The following is a 20,233-nucleotide window of genomic DNA, read 5'->3' on the forward strand; positions in this document are numbered from 1 at the left end:
GAAATTGTCTTCATTCATAGCAAGAGTATAAAAGACCTGTTTCTTCCAGATCACTTCAGTGTCACGGACGAAAACTGGTGGATTCCAGTTGAAACGTCTGACCGTTTCCAAAATCATATCCAGTTGCTTGAGTAACTGCTTTTTGGCATATCTTATTACCTGGATGTCTAACCTACATCGACGAATCTTGCTTTTGGCATGCTGAGCTTAAGTTCTTAAACTGGACCTATGCGGCTCCAAATGTCTTACGGAGGGATGACTTCTGTGCATTCGATGTCGGTTAGCTGTGGAATGAGTCCACACTATCTGTCCTTTAACTGTTTGAAGACAATTTTACATTGTGGAATAAAAGACGTAATTTATACAGTATCTTCATCCAACTGTGTCACTAATGGAGATCCTAACAAAACAAACAAACAAACAAACTGTGTAGATGATGCGAACATGTAATTATTTTGATAATGTGGCCACTTCTCTTTTTCCAATTTTTACAACTTCAGTGCCACAACAGTTGTGTATAGGTACCAATTAGAACTTTTTGGTGACGCCTCAGGAGCGGTGTCGTTCAAATTCTTACATCACTCAGATCCCGACCTTTCTTCCCTGCAGGGACCCCAAGCGCCTCCCAGACGAGGAGCGTGCTCAGAACTACCTACGTCAGGAGTTCGCCGAGCGTCTGAAGAAAGGACCGATCAACTACAAACTCCAGATCCAGCTTCACAAGTTCCGGCAAGGCGATTCGGAGGAGATCTTCAACGCCTCCAGGGTTTGGGACCCTCAGGTACTGGTGCCCCAAAGCGACTTTTTATGGTACTACAGGGGAACCTCGAGTTTTAAAAAAAAAATTGATCTGGATATGGTACAGTCATTGTCGGAGGTGACATAGGCCCGCTAGCGCTAGCAGCACGTCTGTGCCTTGAGGGGCGTTTTTGTTAGAATCATTGAAGGAAGTGCGAAAGGAGCAGCATGTCTGGAACTGGTGGGGGGGCATTTTTGTTAGAATTTTTAAAGAGGATGACTCAAAAAGGGGTTGATGGACCGTTGTGAGTTTGGATTTTTACATATTTCAGTATACAACAATCTTGTTGCATTGACAGAATCACCCGTGGAAAGACCTCGCCGACGTTGCCATAACGACGCTGTTGCCGGATCACGTGACGGAGAAGACGAGTTTCGCCATCGGGAACCAGCCGGACAGCCTGGGGCTGGTGGTGCCGAAGACCGTGGAGGACTACAACAGCGTGCCGCACATCCTGTCCCGCGCCATCCCCACATCCAACACCGCCGTCAGGATCAGGGCGCCCAAACAGGAGGCACTGGAGGGGCGGAAGCAGGTACGTTCGTTCGTTGGTTCGTCCCTTTTTTACACAACCTTACAGTGGCACATGGGGCAGAAAGTTTCCCTCCTGTTTCAGTAGCAGGGTATGTTTTACAGGGAGGGGTTGCTATCTTTTCCCCTTTAACGTATTTAAGGCACCTCCTCGAACATGCGGGACCCCCGTTTTACGTCCCTAACGAAAGACGAATGCTGACCGAGGATTGAATTGGGTCTCTGAGTTACCAACAGACTGTAAACAGGAATTCAAATGTGAGGCTGCTACCATGCAGTTGGGCTAGGAGGTGCAAATTGAAAGTATTATCCGATATGTGATAATGATATTTTTCTAAATGATAAAACATTAAGTATATGTCGTACCGACACAAGAGAAGTTTCATTCCAAGAATGACAACATTTCTTCAACTAAAAAGTATTGATAGACTAGACAGGAACTTGCGTGCTGTCTAAATGTAGAGTAGAGATCGCGAGAAAGTTGAAGTCAGTTTTGAATTGAAGGCCTAGCGCTGTGACACAAGACGGTAGCAGTTCTCTATGTGTTGTTATATAGGTGAGGTCATATGGCGGTTATAGATATATAGATACAGGAATAAATCTCACCGCCATTCTTCTCCCAGACGTACACGGTACAGGTGCGGACAGGTAAGGCTAAAGACGCCGGGACCAGCGGGACGATCGCCGCTAGCCTGACGGGGCCGCACCGGCGGACCGGACCCATCCGGCTCAACCAGTCGTCCTTCCAGCCGGGCAAGGACGCCAACTTTGAGATCGAGGGAGGAGATGTTGGCGAGGTGAGATTCTGAGACGTTTCCGTCAAGTGTTGATGCACGACTTCACCTTTCTCCTAGGCTTTGCCATCGCACGGTCTATACAATATACCTTGGAGAGGCTCTGCTAAACCGGACTGAGGTTTCCACTTTTGCGGGCATGTTCTCTAACTATCAGTCAGCCAATCAGAACATCAGCTTTACCTAAAGAAGCTATGTAGGTTAAGAAGCTATGTAGCTGATTGGCTGACATGATGGTTAAAGGCCACGCCGCCCACAAAAGTGGAAAATTCAGTTCAATGACGGCCCACTTCAGTTCATGCTATGATGATCATATGTCAAACGTGACTTACTTTTAATTAGACATGACAAGGTTTCGGATAACTATTCCATTGCAGTCAATAACATGTACTCATACAATGATTATCTAATGAAAACTAAAACATAACATCTGTGTGTGTGTGTGATTTCCTCCTGTTAACTCACTAAACTCATGTGATTCCCAATCAGGTGTTGATGCTGACCCTGGAGAGTCCATCCGGGACATTGCGGTCGCCATGGTACCTGGAGAACGTGGTGGTGACTGACAGGAGGAGGGGACGACGGTACGAGTTCCCGTGTCACAACTGGGTCGAGGACAAAGTCACGCTCCGACAAGGAAGAGGTAAGGAAAAATATTTTTCTTCAAGAGACTACATTGGCGTGTGATTCCGGTGTCATGCAAAATTTTTGCCCCTGCCAAATATTTGTCCCGACACTGCTGGAGTGTTTCCAGCATACCTGAGGGGAGAGAATTCCGTCACAGTCTTGGGGCGTGGTAAATTTCAAGCAGAGGTCTGAGCCAACTTTGTGAGGAAGTTTTTCGCTGTATAGGCTATTTCTTTGCCATAATCTGACTCTAACAATAACCCTCACGCCAACACTAGCCCTACCCCTAACCCAAATGTTACGCAGGTACACTCACACCCTACTGAGCAAAAATCTGGTGGAACAGAAATTTGGCTTAAAATGTTTCAGTAATAAATAAGCACTAACCATTTGATTTTGTTGGAACTTTGGTGGTAATTTCTGGAAATCTTACTGTTTTACTGTTTTCTAGTTCAGTTAACACACATCAACGTTAAGTTTAAAGGAGGTCAGAGGCGGAGAGAAACTAATTCAAAATATTAGTTGAAGACGTTTCAGCACCAGGGAGAAGGAAGCCACCATCTTGGGTGAAAAAATGTAGTTATATCTATTTGCTTAGTATAAATTATCAGTAAAAGTTTTTAATGTTTGATTGTAGCGTCCCTGCCCGATTTCGACACGGAGGTCCTGAGTGCGCAGCGCGACATGGAAACACAACAGCGCCGTCAGACCATCAAATGGAAGCACGACCTGCTAGGCCTACCGGGATACATCAAGGCGGAAAAACACGAGGACCTCCCGAAGGACCTCCAGATCGGCACCGAGAAAACCCGAGAGCTGAATCGGACCCTGGACAAGATAGAAAAGGGAGACTTCCCGGATATGATGGAGCGACTTGGAATGACGACTCTTGCCGAAAAACTGCGAGGGTAAGTCTACCGAAAATAGACACACAGTTGTTTTTATCCTGTTATTTTATGCCATTGTATGACTATCATTACGAGAACTAGTTTAAGGAAGTTGGATCGCACTGATTTGATTATATAGATGGCATTACTTGGGCACCTAAAACTGTTAGGCAAAAAAAGTTACCCGTATTATGTACTCTAAGTGGTCAGGAATGCCGAAGAAATGACTAAACACACAGAACACGGTATCCCGAATAAAAAAAGTCTATATGTTTATTCTTTCAATTCTTTGCTCAACTTCAGAAGAATTCACTCAGGGCTTTAACTATATATATATATTTTAGCTAAGTTGCACTGATATACATGGGAAAACGAAAGAAAAAGAGCATTCTTAAAAATCTACTATATGGGTATCCAGTTTTTTTTTCACATGGCGCATATATGCTCAATTTACATTTTTTGTAAGATGCGTGGTCACAAAGGTTTTTGGGAGACGGACGAAAATTGGTGCACTTGCAGAGGTGATCCATATGATAGAAGTAGTGTGGCCTTTAGTGGTATGAAAGACCAAGAGAAGATTACACTAGAAGAACATACAGCTTGCTTAGTCTGCATTCGCTTATTTTATTTAAATCCGCTCATATATGAGGCATTGGTGCTGGTTGCTTTGGGGATCAGGACAATTCGACCCTTTACCAACTCGGCCCAGTCAGCTCGGCCCAACATCCTGGTCAACTCGGCCCATAACCCTGGTCATCTCGGCCCAACAGTCCAACATCCTGGTCAACTCCGAACAACGCCACGGTTAAGGTCTACGCTTCGTTTCCATACTTTCGTTCGCGAAAGCTGCCCGGCCGGGCCCCGGTTTGGAAACGAGACGTTAGCCTAACGTTAACTCGGATAAGGTTAGGGTTTTGGGTTAACGTTAGGGTCAGGGCGTTGGGCCAAGTTGACCAGGGCTATGGCAGAATTGTTCTGATTAGCCATGAGCCAAGTTGGTAAAGGGCCGAAAAGCCCGACATTCGATGCTTTGCAGTCTTTCCATCTGTCGCACAATGCATGGCTTTTTTTCCCTTTATCTGCAACCCCCGCCCCTCTATAAACGCAGCATGGGAGAATGGTGGAGCAACCTTTCCATATTCCAACGCGCCTTGCCCCCTCCAAGCAGATGGAAGGGGATAGAGGACTATGAGAGGATCATGAACACCGTGTGCCCCACCGCGCCTGCGTGTATCGAAGACTGGGCGAGTGATGCAGAGTTCGGGAGACAGTTTCTGCAGGGAGTGAACCCGTCTGTGCTGCAGAGGTGTGACAAGGTGCCTCCGTACTTCCCAGTTCCGGAGGAAGCCGTCAAACGGTCCATGGACTTGGGGAAGACATTGAGACAAGCTGTGGTGGTAAGGCCTATATTGTATAGGATTTACAACTTTTTAAATTAGGATTGCTATATTACAATACACGAAGAACATAGGAAACTTGTGCATGTCCACAAAGATATACGTCATAGTTTATTGTCACCATTGTTGTATTTCTGAGCTTTATCATAGTTTTGTAGCAAAGAGGAATATCATGAAAGCATTTTGACCGACAGCAATAGTTGTTTTCGTTCTTGACACGGCGGAAGAAACGAAATTTCATCAGAAACTTGTACAACAAGACCTGAAATGCCTCATCCAGGAAAACTTTGGTTTTTTTCTGGAATGACGGTATATTCGAAAAAATGTGCAAATTTGTCTAAAAGCACCAAATCTGGCACACACTGTTGAATGTATTCTAAGGAAATATAGATTTGTGCCCTTGTATTATATAGTATTGGAAGCTTGAGCTCGATTTTTTTTTCTTTTATCCAGGCTGGAAACGTGTACCTCGCAGACTACGCCATCTTGGACGGCATCATCGCCAACAACGTCAACAACGTGCCCTATTTTACTACGTCACCACTTGCGCTGTTCTACGTCACTTCCGCGGGAGACTTTCTACCAATCGCCATCCAGCTTTACCAGACACCAGGGCCTGAGAACCCCATCTGGACTCCCAGCGTATGTAGACATGATACACTTTTCTGACCATTTAGACACTTAAACACAAGACTTAATAACGACACCAAAGATCTCTGTAGCCTGGGAGCCGTCCAAGTTAGTTTACTGGTGGCCCCAATACGCACCCGTAAATGCTTCGGTCACAATATATTGGAGAAGAGGGACCCCGCCGGGTAGTTAACGAGCTGTATTTTGCACTTTCGGGCTTGACCCCTACGTGGCCCCGTGGGACACCCTACGGGTACCGGTCGGTTATTTTCGGGGCACGACCGGGCGCCGGGATTTTTCAAACTCGGATTTAAATCAACCCGGAACCCGGCAACAAATAGACGCTTGACATACTCGTGAAAACCCGAGAGGTTCCCCATACTACAGTAACTCACTACGTAACGTAATCGGTAAACAAACTAGAATGGTACATAGACTATGCTAGAACCTCTTCTCTAGGTGACATTGTTTTGGTATTGGAAACATTCTTCAATGCTGCTGTTGTCTTGACGCCTTCTTGAATATGTTTTGTTTACTCTTACAGGACTCAGAAAGCGACTGGTTATTGGCCAAGATCTTCCTGCGTAACGCCGATGCGTTAGTCCAGCAGCTGGAGGGCCACATCCTGAAAACCCATTTGGTATTGGAGCCGTTTGCCGTCGCCGCCTACCGGAATCTTCCGGCATGTCATCCCGTACACAAGTTGCTCATTCCGCATTTGCGTACGACGGCAGCGTTCAACACGATTCTCCGTGAACGGTGAGTAAGGCCAACCAATCAGCATACTGTATGAGCGGCTTAGGAATAATATCACAGTGTTGTAGTTTTATCATTTAAGGGTTATTTCTTGGAAGACTTGGTAGAAAATTCTACCGCTGCAAGAAAAGCAAATAAATGGAATGAAACCAGTGTCTTTAGACGTTATTAAGTGCCAGGTATCAAGGGTACAAACACGAATTACTAGTACTTGCCGAAAAATGTAAATTCCTATTGCCTCACTTTTTTTCATACCAGCATCATTGCAGAAGGAAGTCCACTAGACAAATGCAGCTCCCTGGCCGGCCGCTCCCGTCTTCAGGTGATGGCCAAGGCCTTCAAGACGTTTCACCTGCAGTCCTTGAACCTCCCGGCTAACCTGGCCGAGCAGGGCACGGACGACGCCATGCGGCTGCCCGGGTACTACTACAGGGACGACGGGCTGAAGCTGTGGCGCGCCACAGAGAAGTACGTCACCGACATGCTCTCACTCTACTACAAGGACGACGAGGCCGTGAGAGAGGATGAGGAGGTGGGTAGAAGGGTTCATGAATATTTATGAGTATACAAAGTCGCACTGACATGATCTCACTCTACTTCAACCTAGGACGGCGAGACCGTCAGGGAGGACGAGCAGGTGGGTACCAGGTTTATGAATATTCATGAGTAAACAAAGCCGCAGCTGGCATGCTCCCACTCTACAAGGCCCACTCTATAAGGACTACAAGGCCACTAGGGGGATGAAGAGGCGGGTACCAGGTTCATGAATATTCATGAGTAAACAAAGTCGCACCTGCATGCTCTTACTCTACTACAAGAAAGAGGAAGAGTCAGAGAGGATGAGGCGGTGAGTTCATGAATATTCATGAGTAAAAAGGTCGCTGTACAGTTGACTCGAGGCACATGTTGCTAAACTTTAGAAATGTGAGTCATCAGACACAAAGGTGAAAACATGTTGTTGTTGTTGTTGTTTACCACAGGTACAGTTATGGATCTGTGACTCACACGATAACGGCTTCAACTGGGAGGATAACATCGACCGCGGTGTGCCGCGCATGCTCACATCGCTAGGGGACCTCTGCGAACTGCTCACCATCATCATATTCACCGCCACAACTCAGGTAAGGGTCATTGCCTTCTAGCACAATGACGCACAAATAGTTTTCAAAAGATCAAAGATACTTATGAATCGCTAGATACAACTGTAGTTTCGTTTTCATAGAATACGCACAGACTTAGAATTAGAACACTGCGAAAACGCTGTACGAGAAAACGAAAACACTTAGTCTAATAGAAAGCACCATAAAAACACTATATGAGAACACTATATAAGAAACAAGACACTATGAGAACACTTTTAGAGAATACTCCAAAAAAACACTAACACTAAAACGCTGTAAGAGAACAGTACCAGAGAACACTATGAGAACACTAGTGGAGAACACTACATGAGAACACAAAGAAAACAGTATTCGTACAAGAGAACACAATTTGAGAATACTGACAGAAAACACTATATAAGAACACTTTAAGAGTACTGAGTACTATAACACTGTAAGAAAACATTACAAGATGGTGCTGTTATAGAACACTCTACGACAGCGCTGTAAGAGAACATGTAGATAATATTTGTATTGTAATGTCATGATAGATAGTTTATCGTTTGTTTCCTTTCTTCTCAGCGCGCTGCCCACGCCAATGGACAGAGAGACATCTACTCCTTCATCCCGAACGCGCCCTGGGCCCTGATGCAGCCCCCTCCTGCCATCAAGAGGGTCAGCTCGGACGATGACATCGCCAAGGTCCTTCCCGCCAAACCCGCGTCACTGAGACAGGCCGCCCTGGCCAACTTCATCTCATCGTGCGGGGAAGGAGAGGTAGAGAACGAAGAGAGACTGTTTAAACTTTTGTAATGTTATTCTTACCGGAGATACAAAACACTATAGATACTGTATATTATGCTTACAAATATGCAAACTCAAGATTGTTTTTTTGGTCTAAAAATCGTCTATTTTTAATCCCATCTTCTGCATTGTCTTTGTGATAGCTATTGGGTAGTTGGAAAGCCCTCACTACATTTATTCAAACCAATAAATGAAATGATAACTGTTGATTTATCGTTTTTGTTAAACGGTGGTTAGTTATGACAATGATATGAATAGTATATATGACACGCATATATAGGACCCAAGACGTGTAGATATACTGTGCTAACAAATATATGTGGTGTAATTTTTCTTTCTTCCGCCAGGTGACGCTTGGCAACTTCCCCGAACGCCGTCTGACCGAGGAGGAGGCACAGGAGGTCATCGCTGATCTTCAGCTCAACCTCCAGCGGATCTCCGAGATCTCGCGAGAGCGCAACCAAACGCTCAAACACCCGTACACCTACCTGCTTCCTGAGAAGATCCCCAACTCCATAACTCCGTGATGACACGTAGAAGAGAATGCCTCGGCCCTTGGGGCGTCGCCAAAAATTGGCATGAAAAGTTTATTTGATGATTTTTGAAGCCATTGAAATTAATAACGATTATTTCACAAATTCTAGCAGTGTGTACGTAGCGCTTCTATGAAACCAGTCAACACAAGTGTCGAAATAAGAATTTGAACATATATTACATTATGTTTTATCATAGCCACTGAATTTACTTATTACGTTATTGTGGAACCATAAAAAATGCTTGCTTTCATATAAAAGAGCCCTCAAAACTATTACAACTTGCACAGAAGTCTGTTGATATACGTATGCGTTTCATGAAAAATGCATTTATGGATAGACAAGCATAGAAAAAACGATGATCTTACATGCCGCTTAATAATGAAATTATTATACTAGCTAAGTACTAGAGCATGATAATGTACAGATACGCATATAAAAACGCAATCAAGTTAATACCTAACACGGTGCACCGGTGTAAGCTTCGGAAAGCGAAAGGTGCTTTAAACAAAGTAATAATGGTCAATAGAAATATTCATTCTAGAAATAACACTCCAATTAATCAATTTGGATTTTATTGTGGTAAACAATAATTCAAACCATAATAACACATAATTTTAGGCAATAAGGCAATGTAGTAAGGAGATTCACGGTTCTAAGTACGCATGTGCAACAGAGTGCATTATGGGTAAGAATGTGAAGGGACCTTGCAAATAGAGCAAAACACGTCTGGACATTGTTATGCAAATCGGACAATATTTGAGACAAGAACTATTTACAACTTAGTGGCTATCAACTTTGACGTATTGCCAACAATGCATTGCGTTGCACATGCGTACTTACAATCGTCAACAACCATGCACCCAACGAGGTATGGAGAATAAAAGGCGCTCAGTAGAAATGACACTCCCAGCTTTGGTTCTTTTCTTTTAGATGAAAAAACATTCGCTGCTTGAGGCACAATGATATAACTTTAGGCAATAAAGGCAATGTAATATACTTTGGGGAATTAAGCATTAAACAATGTGGTACTGAGTGTAGTGACCTTTAGCATACTAACCAATGTATGCCAACACTTGCTACAATCACGTACAGACAGCAAATGTCTTGTTGAAGGATACTTCCGTTCTGGTATCCAGATAATCCAAATGTAACACTCGACAGAATGTAGATTAAACTGATAGGAACAAGACGTGTCTGAAAGTGTCTATCAGTACACACTTTAAGAAAAGGATCATATAAACACCGCACTCGGTGTTTATTGTCTTCAATGCCTGAGAAACTCCACAGACGTGTTTTTCAAAAAGGCAGAAAGACAACGGTTATTTCTGCTATCCTCATGTCTTTGTCTTTGTTATGACATTTACTCTTACTTGCTCGTTTGAGCAAAAATGTACAATGAATCTAAAGGTGACTTTATTCATCCATTCAATCATTTCATTCATTCATTCAGTCATTCATTGTTGCCTGAGTCGAGTAATGAAATTGGTCGTGCTATGCCTTTCATCCTGACCTGATTGGTTCGACCTCTGTGTCAACAATTACTAGTATACTAACCACAAGGTCACCGTACCACCACATGCAGCTACTGTATGCAGTTCGCAGAGACATATGGGTTCCCCACACATACACACAAGGAGGCGTAGTGCCGAGAAAATTCCAGATGGAATTCGTTAGATCCCATGACAAAGACACATTGCTACCATGCTCAAGACAGCGAGTCCCGCCTCCACTACATCCACAAAGCACGGAGATATCACGAGCTGTCTGAACCTCGCGTCACGCGTATCTTCATGTTGCCTACCGCAAGTCCTACAAGGGCCAGCTCGTCAGTATCTGAGGGCCACAACATGACCGTGTATTAAAAGAAATGTTGCCATAGCCCTTCTCAAGGAAAGCCCTTGACCAAGTTCTAAGGCCACAGCAAGTGAATTTTATGGATGACGTCCTTTGCAGACTCTAAATCTAATGCGGGTGGAAAACACCAAAATAGATACCATCACTTTCGACAGCTACACTCATGCATGGCTGCCACTCTAATGTCACTTTTACAAGTAAAATCAACGCTACAACACATATTTTCCCATTTTGAGATTCTATCATCATGTTGACCATCTCCCGTGGGAATTTTTCCCTCAAAATCAGGCAGAAATGAGTGAGCGTCATCCATACAATTTCCTTGCTGGGGCCTAAATTGAATACAGTCATCAGGTACAAATTAGCGGGGTGGGTTTAATCGGCCAGGCGAGGACAGTAGCGCACTGCGCCGAGGAACCGACCGGGAGAGACTGGTGAGAATATTAGGTTTAATAGAATCTTTCACACAACGTTATCGCTCGACAATGGATGTTGTGGTGGCGCTCTTGTTTCTCTACATGGCCCCAGCGTGGATATGCGAGGGGAAAATGGAGCTGAAACCAGTGTCAACAGTGTACGTACCGTTCACTGTGTACGAAGGGGAGGCGTACTACAGGATGGGGGTGGGAGCTGCCGAGCAGTGCACGTACGACAAGAGGAACAGGATGGTGTACACTATAGGTAATGGTGGAAACTTTTTTCCTTGACGTTTTGTGTCACCGTGTTAGACTATATAGTGATACATTTCCAAACCGGGGCCAGACCGGACTGTTTACTATGGCACTATAAGTGCAACTTCTGATTTTGTCATCTCAGACAACATGCTATGATCATCACGTTACCATTTTTCAGTGTCATGTAGGTTTTAGGCTCGTGAAAAAAACGCCACCTTACAGCTTTCTCAGAAGCTGCATGCTTTATTTTCTAATTGGTAACTTTGAAGCATGACCGATTCTGTTAATCTTCTACGTTCAGGCGAGCAAGGACTGATTAACGTTATCGACATCTCCGATCCTCTCAACGCCACCTTGGTTCACTCCCAGTTTCTTCCCAACGGAATGGTAAGGTTCTGTCTTCATAGGCCATGTTGATTTGATCGCATGGATGACATGCATCCTTTGGGAAACCAAAAACCGATGCGAGCGTGCGAATAAAATAAGCTCCCCCCCCCCCAAAAAAAAAAAACTACAACAATTATGAAATGGCCAGGAAGGTTGGACAAATGTCTTAACACACTGTCACAGAGTATAGTATACCAAATAATAGATTCTTCTTTGTTCTATTCTTTCACATCTTCTTCTTTGACCTTTGAATTGAAGTTTGGTATTGTATTACATTAGTAGATGCTTTCCGATATCATTTTCAGTCTACGGCATATAAAGGCTCGTTTTGCAGCTACTCTGTACGATTTTCAGTATGGTTAAAAACCTCTTTTGGAATCGACCGAAAATTGATGCGCCACGGATACATGTCATCCATAAAATCATATCAACATGCGGCCTTATTAATTATCGACTTGTTCAGTAGCTTGTCTTTCTGAGATATAGCAAAATAAGTGCAGATATGTTTCTACTTCCTAACATGTCCCATTCTCCGACGCATATGGACCACAGTCGTGCCGAAACTCCTTGTGGTCACCTCTGCTGTCTGGAGCACTCAGATCAGTTACTGACCCCCTGCTTATGAATATTAATGAGCTTGCCCTTATATGGGAATCAGCCAATCAGTGCCCAATCAGACCTTTGCGAGATAACATTAGAAAGCAAAAAGGCCAAGAAAGGCCTATTCTCTGATTGGCTGACAGCTGGTTTGTGGATGAGGATGAACATGTCCTAGAATCTACATATCTACATGTCTTCCAATTTACGACGCAGAAACCTAATAGTAAAATATATTCACTATTTGAAGAGAGGTCCTTTTTCCTCCTCTTTTACAGTCATTTCTTGCAATTAACTGAAGCAAGGATAAAAACAAAGGGTTCCGTTTTGAACGGAAAACAGCTTGGTACAGAAACAAGGGAAGCATTTTTTTAAAGGTTAAACGTTCAAAATTAATATCATCCATGTGGTTTACTTGCTGTTCGTCTTTGTCAACAGCAAGTAAACCATATGGATGACATTAATTTTCGCCTGACTTTGAGAAAAAATGAAAGAAATTTCGTTCCCCTTCCCAACTGTTTCCTCTAAAAGAAAACAGGTACAGACCTGGAGGTGTGTGGAGATGTTCTAGGTGTCAGCATGACTGCGCAGGTCAAAGCCGAACGGGGGTCGGTCCTTATTTACGACTTATACAGACGGGGGAAAAGCAACATGGAGCTACTTTACAACATCTCAGGTAACGTTAGATAAATCATTCTTAAGTTTGGTCAGTTTTACATTCAAGATCTAAATATTCTTACAGGCCTGCTGTAAAGCCCCCTTTACAAATCAAGAATTTAGCTCGGCCGAGTTGTCAGCGAGCTCTAAATTACGAGGAGGTATAACCCTGTAAATGGGGACCAACGCTACAGAGAACTGGACAGACAAATCCAGAAAGAAGCTAGGCATGACAAGGCAAAGTGGTTAGAGGAACAGTGTGTCGATATAGAACAGGGCCTGCAAAGCAACAGCACCTCAAGGAAAGCCTACTCTACCATCAAGAAACTGCGACGAGGTTTTCAGCCTAGACAGAGGAACATCAAAGCAGCTGATAACCGCATACTGACCAACCTACAAAGCATTCTTCAAAGATGGAAGGAATACTGCGAGAAGCTGTACAGTGACAATACAGATGTTGGAAACAGCCACAGGACAACAGAGGAAGAGGGGAACTCACCTGAAAGCGCCACCTTCCCGGAAATCCTAGAGTCAGAGGTGGAAGAAGCGATCCAACGTCTCCCAAAGAACAAGGCAGCAGGTGTAGATGACGTCCCTGCGGAGCTTCTGAAGACCGGTAACCCAACAATAACAAAGCTGCTGTGTAATCTCTGCAACAAGGTCGTCAGCACTGGTCAGTGGCCGTCTGACTGGGTGAAGTCCGTCTTCATTACCATCCCCAAGGTACCTGGCACCATTGACTGTTCAGAACACCGCACTATAGCCCTCATATCTCATGTTAGTAAAGTCCTCCTCCGAATCCTCCATCGGCGTATGGAGAGAGTGGCAGAGCAGGAGTTTGCTGAAGAGCAGATGGGCTTCAGAAAGAGGGTTGGGACGAGGGACCAGATCTTCAACTTGAGGATACTGATGGAGAAAGCTAGGGAAAGCAACGTGAAGCTCTTTATGGCCTTCATTGACTACAAGAAAGCCTTTGATTCTGTTAATCATCAAACCTTGTGGAAGGTGATGGAATCCATGGGAGTTCCAGGGCACTCGGTGAAGTTGCTATGCAATCTCTACAAGGACCAGCAAGCAGCAGTGAGAGTGGAAGATGACCTTACAGAGTGGTTTGTAGTCAGTAAGGGTGTAAGGCAAGGCTGCTTGTTGTCGCCGATGTGTTTCAACTTCTACTCAGAGGCTGTAATGAGGGAATCGGTTGAGGAACAGCCCAACATTGGTGTCAATGTAAGTGGCAGGATCATCAACAACCTCCGTTTTGCCGACGACATAGCACTGATAGCCACTACACCTGAAGGACTCCAGGAACTGCTGGACTCCACACACCGCGTCTCTAGTGAGTATCAGCTGGAAATCAGCACCAAAAAGACCAAAGTGATGGCCGTTACCAAGGAACCCACCGTAGTGACAGTCACCTGCCGAGGAGAGCAACTACAACAGGTCTCTAGTTTTAAGTACCTGGGTTCTACCATGGAACAAACAGCCAGCTGCAGCCATGAGATCAGCATACGTCTAGGTACAGCTCGGGCAGCCCTCCGAAGTCTAGATGTGATCTGGAAGGACAGATCCCTCAAGACAGCCATCAAACTGAAGGTGCTGAGGACTCTTGTCTGGCCAGTGATCACGTATGGCTGTGAGGCATGGACTCTACACGCCAGTGACATCCGCAGGATTCAGGCGTTGGAGATGAAATGCTACAGAAAGATCCTCCGTGTCAGCTGGACGGAACATCGCACAAATGACTCTGTGTTAGAACAGCTAGGAGTACCTCGAGTAGACAGGACACTGCTAGCAGTGTTGAACATCATAAAAAGAAGAAAACTCCAATACTTTGGTCACGTCACGAGAGCAGGCAACATCAGCACCCACATTCTACAAGGGTCCATCAACGGAAGGAGGATCCGCGGGAGACCACGAAGGAGGTGGGGCGATGACATCCGGGAGTGGATGGGCATGCCACTGGCTGAGTGTGCTCACAGAGCCAGAGACAGAAGGGAGTGGAGGAGGCTGATACTGGATGCTACCATAGCCCCCGACCCTCAGACATGAGGATGGGACTAGGTAAGGTAAGGTATAACCCTGATGCCGACGACGAAACTCTACCATTTGTTCGTAGGCATCAGGGTCATGCCCTCTTCCTAATTAAGAGCTCGCTGACAACTCGGCCGAGCTAAAATCTTGGATTGGAAAACGGGGCTAAAGGGACATGTTTTTCTCCATTTGTTTCGGGCGTTTTTTTGTTGTATTAAATTGCTTCTTTTTGATACTACATTTTAGATCCTTTACTTATAGCACAATCCAATACAGGGGCTTTGCTAATCTCCGTCGTTATAGCACCTTTGGCCACACAAGGCCATAACAGTACGGGTACGGGTACTTGATTTTGATAAATGCTAAAAATCCAGTTGCTCTGATCATCGACTAGTCTCAGAGAAACTTTGAATTCTTTGCTGGCTGTTGTCATTTCGATTCAGTGATCATTTTCACTTTATTTATGTATTTGTCGTCTCATACTTTCAGTAGAACCAAGGAGACGGTGTTTTTACTTAAAACATCTGCTTTTCTTTAATAGTTGGCTTCCATCCCGACATGCTGCTCTTCACCGATGACTGCAGGAGGCTGGTGACGTGTAACGAGGGAGAGGTACGTCATCATTTCCGTGTGGTGCACTCGCGCCGCCTGGCGATTTATTTGTGAACAACACTGATAACCATCATCTGTCTCGATCAAGGATGCATGTTTTCACGGATACTACGCGCGTAAACGAAGTACGAACACATTTTTTTTTCGTTGAAACATTTCGGGTAAAGAACATAACACCATAGAAAGACATGTCTTGCAGTATTGTAAGTTTGATATTTTCATACCTCATGATATGTTTGTTTTTTAATGTCCATATCAAAGGATGGAGAAGACGCTAATGGAGATTGGAGAAATCCTGAAGGTTCAGTTTCTATCATCGACTTCTACTCCGAGGAGGAAAACGCAACTGAACCGTACTCCGTCAGGACGGCCTCCTTCCAGAAGTTCGATAGTAGGTGAGTTGGACCGACATTGGTAAAAGCGGAAATAAGCTAGTTCATACTTCCGAGTACGCACGAGCTGCGACAGAAATTGCGGGCTATATGTCAAAAGGTGAAGATCCTTGACTTGTTCGAAAATTCGTATTTTCCCAGAGCTATCGTAGAGTGGAATTTGTTATCACCTAGCACAGTAGGGGCATCTTCTCTGGATAGTTTCAAAGAACGCTTGCAGATAGATGTGCAAAAGTTAGGTGTGACGGATCGTTCAGTGTAATATAACCAGCTGCTGCCGCGCTGCGTGCCTGCGAAGCTGGTGTGTTACGCCGAAGGGCGGTTATACCGACTATATAGATACAGATACAGACTTGTAAACAGTTCTTTTCTCTATCTTTGTATAACAATGTCGACATGTCCAAACGTGATTTGTCTCTGTCACAAGAGCCTTCATAATTGACATACATGTATTACCAACTATAACTGTTGCCGCGCATTTGTACTCGAAATTCTGAACCTGCTTATATCATAAAAGGGTCTGTTCTGACATAGCAACATTTAAGCCTCCCAACAAAAGACTCACGATACAGCAAGACTGTAACAAATGTTGGGAGAGCTCAATAAACCGATAACAAACATGCAGTCCTGCCCACCTCTGTTAAACGTAGAAATGCGAAAAGTAAACATATAAATGCACACATTTGATAGGCATCAAGCCACTTTCTCACTGGTCGAACCGCTAAATACAAGGCTGTCATTGGTTGAATTTCTAATTATGATGGACAGTCAGGATTGTCCTGCCCCCATAGGGCGGATGAGTACGTAAGGCGAGGCGTGCGGTGGGTGTTCCGCGGCTTCCCTGGTGACGACGAAGAGTTCCAACTGTCTCAGGAGCTGGAGCCGGAATACGTCACCTTCAACAAGGACGAGACTAAGGCGTACGTCGTCATGCAGGTACGTCATGTCGTCATGCAAGTACGTCATGTCGTCATGCAGGTACGTCATGTCGTCATGCAGGTACGTCATGTCGTCATGTAGGTACGTCATGTCGTCATGCAAGTACGTCATGTCGTCATGCAGGTACGTCATGTCGTCATGCAGTTACGTCATGTCGTCATGTAGGTACGTCATGTCGTCATGTAGGTACGTCATGTCGTCATGCAGGTACGTAAATGTCGTCATGCAGGTACGTAAATGTCGTCATGCAGGTACGTAAATGTCGTTATGCAGGTACGTGAATGTCGTCATGCAGGTACGTAAATGCCGTCACGCAGGTACGTAAATGCTGTCATGCAGGTACGTCATGTCGTCGTCATGTACGTACGTCATGTCGTCGACATACAGGTACGTAAATGTCGTCATGCAGGTACGTCATGTCGCCTAGTATCGTCATGCAGGTACGTAAATTTCGTCATGTAGGTACGTCATGTCGTCACGCAGGTACGTAAATTTCGCCATGCGGGTACGTCATGTCGTCATGCAGGTACTTAAATTTCGTCATGCAAGTACGTCATGTCGTCGTGCTGTTACGTCATGTCGTCACGCAGGTACATCATCTCGGCGGCGGTATACCGCAATTGACGTCTTTCTAACAAAACACATTGTTACGATTCTAGAGTCGCGCCCATCTCTGTTCTTAAAGGAAAAAAAAAGGTTGAATATACCTAGTTGTGACTTGCAATCATGCTCGAAAACTGTTGGATGAATTGGCATTTCGCAGCTACAATTTTGGCCATATCGTCCTTTTTGGAGTCCTTTCCGGGCTTTATTTTGGCATTTTCATCTTCTAAGCTGACAGACAGTTCTATGATCATTTGATCAGCGTATTTCATGTCTTTCATGACGTGATCTCAATTTCGTATTATTACATCATCAGGAGAATAACGCAGTCGCCGTTGTAGACCTTGCCACAGCTTCAGTAGACGAGCTGTACTCGCTGGGCGTTAAGAACTGGGCCGAGTCAGGAATGGACGCAAGTGACAAGGACGGCGGTACGTAACAACAAATAGTATAAACCTAAAATAAACTAAGTACTCAGTCTAATAAAAAGTATGAAAACGATTGGTACTCTTGACATTGTATCCCTGTTTGTAGTCGGCCTGTTACTTACTGGTCGTTGCTATTTTTCCATTGTTAGCCTTTTTTATGTACAGTTTTTTTTTCTAGTTGAAATAAAATCAATATAACAAAAATCATAGACAATGATGCCTAGACGTCATATAACGTTTCATAAAGGCTTTACAGTTTTAGCGTCTTGTTTGAAATTATGTTTTTCATGGTTATCAGCGACAAAATTCTAACTTTTCCTCTGACAATTATGAAAAATAGCACAGGAAGACTTACTGGTAGCTTTGAACTTTGCTTGTTTAGATTCTGGAAATTATACACGTGTGGATAAGCTTTATTTTACTTTACTATGAGATGTTAACGTTAACCCTGATTATAAACGTTAACATACCACAACGAGCCTCAGTTCAAAACTAAACGAGATACTCTGTCTGACCTGATTGTAACGCTCTTACTACAACAAACTTGTCTTTGTGTCACGGTTAACTCCAGCTTTAGAAAATTCAATATTGGCAAATTACATCATACAGGTATACGTATCAACAACTGGCCTATCTACGCCTACTACCAACCGGACTGCATCAAATACCTAGAGGTCGGAGGTCACGGTCTGCTCCTCACGTCCAATGAGGGTGCCGTTAGGACAACCCTCGGGAAGGGACGGTACTTCAGCGAGGTGTGGAGAGGGGAACGGTTCGTAGAGAGTAAGTGATTGGTCAACTGTTTCGGATCAATTACCTACGTGCCCCAAATGGTACATGTATCTTGAGATGCACTTCCTTTCTCTTCCGCTAGATGCCGTGCTTGCGCCATCAGTCACTGGCATGATGGCCGTGGCGTTGGGAGACAACACCATGCTTGGTAAGTTCTGCTTACGCTACGTCCTTCCGATTCCGTCATAAATTGAAACATGAAGTTCTTCTTTCGCATTAAACCTCGTACTCTTCGATGGCCAATCCTAGATAAAGTCATTTTTTGTGCGCTTGAAAGTTGATAGATTTTTTGAAGATTGTTATACTGCTTTGCAGGTCGTCTAAAGTTCACTAATTGTGATGGGAATTCATCTCGATACCCGGGCATGTTTGATACGTTTTACACCTTCGGAGGAAGAAGCTTTTCCCTGTGGAACGCGACCACTCTAGAACAGGTTTGTGAGTGTTGCAAAAATTACACAGATAATAATAGTATAGAGACTCAAGACATAACCTTGCCATTCTGGCGAAGGTAAAAAAAAACACCTAACACAGCACAACAGTATGCCCCTTTAGAATGTGCTGGACAATGTAAAATGTCAATGGCAGTGGGGTGCGCATCGATATCACCTAGTTGATAGGAATATTATAGACGAAACTAGAAAGGCAATATTTGAAAGTAGATGCAAAATAGTTATTTTCACATGGTCAAGTCTGCTATATTTATTCCTACTTAAACACATTGATGTATATGGTGACCAGCCCCTCCATCTCTGTCCTGCCACTTACTACACAATGTAATCTAACACCACGGGATGTCTGCTACTTTTACCAGAAGACATTGTGACGACCGTATGGTCCAGGTCATTGACCTTAAATCTGTTCGGAGAAGAGGGAGAAGACAATATGTTCCTTGAAGCTGTTGTGCTCGGAAAGAAGTGACATAAAACTTTGGTCCCCTTGCGGCTACTTCTGCAGTTGCAGGAGTATTTTTGTATCCTTCGGGCATACTTGTTAAGGTTCTTGAATTGGGCATCTACCCAGATATGGGACAGCGGCGATGACGTAGAGGCCAGGCATGCGCAGTACTACCCTTCCCTGTTCAACAGTGAGTACAAGAGCAAGTACAAGGACGACCGGCCCACCTGGACCATGGACGAGGCGTCTTCTGACATGGTGACGTATCTATGTGGTAACATTGTCTGCGGGGGAAAGGTGTAGCATTTTAGATTAGCCAACAAAGTGCACACAGATAGTCTTCAATATGAAGCTTACATGGTACAGCAGGAACTTTACCGCCGTGAAACACCCTGCTGGCTATCTGATGTAAGGAAACTCTTAGAGGAGTCCGGCTTTGCCTACCTGTATATAAACGGTCACTCTAACGTACCCTCTCATCGAAATCAACTAAAGCAAAGGTGAAAGAA

At 44.4% G+C, this 20,233-nt stretch overlaps 3 protein-coding genes across 5 annotated transcripts in view; 2 read left to right on the plus strand and 1 right to left on the minus strand.

Annotated features, from left to right (window-relative positions):
• Nucleotides 1-10,048, plus strand: part of LOC118426513 (allene oxide synthase-lipoxygenase protein-like) — an 18,090-nt gene extending 8,042 nt beyond the window's left edge. The window contains exons 7-18 of one of the 2 annotated variants that reach the window (XM_035835966.1): nt 610-781; nt 1,098-1,334; nt 1,954-2,127; nt 2,614-2,767; nt 3,389-3,659; nt 4,747-5,035; nt 5,489-5,677; nt 6,210-6,424; nt 6,680-6,953; nt 7,402-7,542; nt 8,104-8,298; nt 8,673-10,048. In XM_035835966.1, the coding sequence (XP_035691859.1) occupies nt 610-781; nt 1,098-1,334; nt 1,954-2,127; nt 2,614-2,767; nt 3,389-3,659; nt 4,747-5,035; nt 5,489-5,677; nt 6,210-6,424; nt 6,680-6,953; nt 7,402-7,542; nt 8,104-8,298; nt 8,673-8,852 (2,491 nt within the window). In that variant the 3' untranslated portion in view covers nt 8,853-10,048. The remainder of the gene's footprint in view (nt 1-609; nt 782-1,097; nt 1,335-1,953; nt 2,128-2,613; nt 2,768-3,388; nt 3,660-4,746; nt 5,036-5,488; nt 5,678-6,209; nt 6,425-6,679; nt 6,954-7,401; nt 7,543-8,103; nt 8,299-8,672) is intronic. The other variant, XM_035835967.1, reaches the window with a different exon arrangement.
• The window catches only part of LOC118426514 (coiled-coil domain-containing protein 157-like), a 1,184,186-nt gene that overhangs the window by 1,071,809 nt on the left and 92,144 nt on the right, over nt 1-20,233 (minus strand). The window lies entirely within an intron of this gene.
• Nucleotides 11,115-20,185, plus strand: LOC118426530 (mesenchyme-specific cell surface glycoprotein-like). Its single transcript, XM_035836009.1, has 11 exons — nt 11,115-11,396; nt 11,691-11,776; nt 12,905-13,049; nt 15,603-15,673; nt 15,935-16,068; nt 16,857-17,001; nt 17,924-18,038; nt 18,645-18,818; nt 18,910-18,975; nt 19,143-19,261; nt 19,851-20,185. Exons 1-11 carry the CDS (start codon nt 11,201-11,203, stop codon nt 20,025-20,027), a joined length of 1,428 nt encoding a protein of 475 aa, XP_035691902.1. The 5' UTR covers nt 11,115-11,200; the 3' UTR covers nt 20,028-20,185.

This window comes from Branchiostoma floridae, chromosome 11 (assembly GCF_000003815.2).
Source record: "Branchiostoma floridae strain S238N-H82 chromosome 11, Bfl_VNyyK, whole genome shotgun sequence".
Taxonomy (NCBI): Eukaryota; Metazoa; Chordata; class Leptocardii; order Amphioxiformes; family Branchiostomatidae; genus Branchiostoma; species Branchiostoma floridae.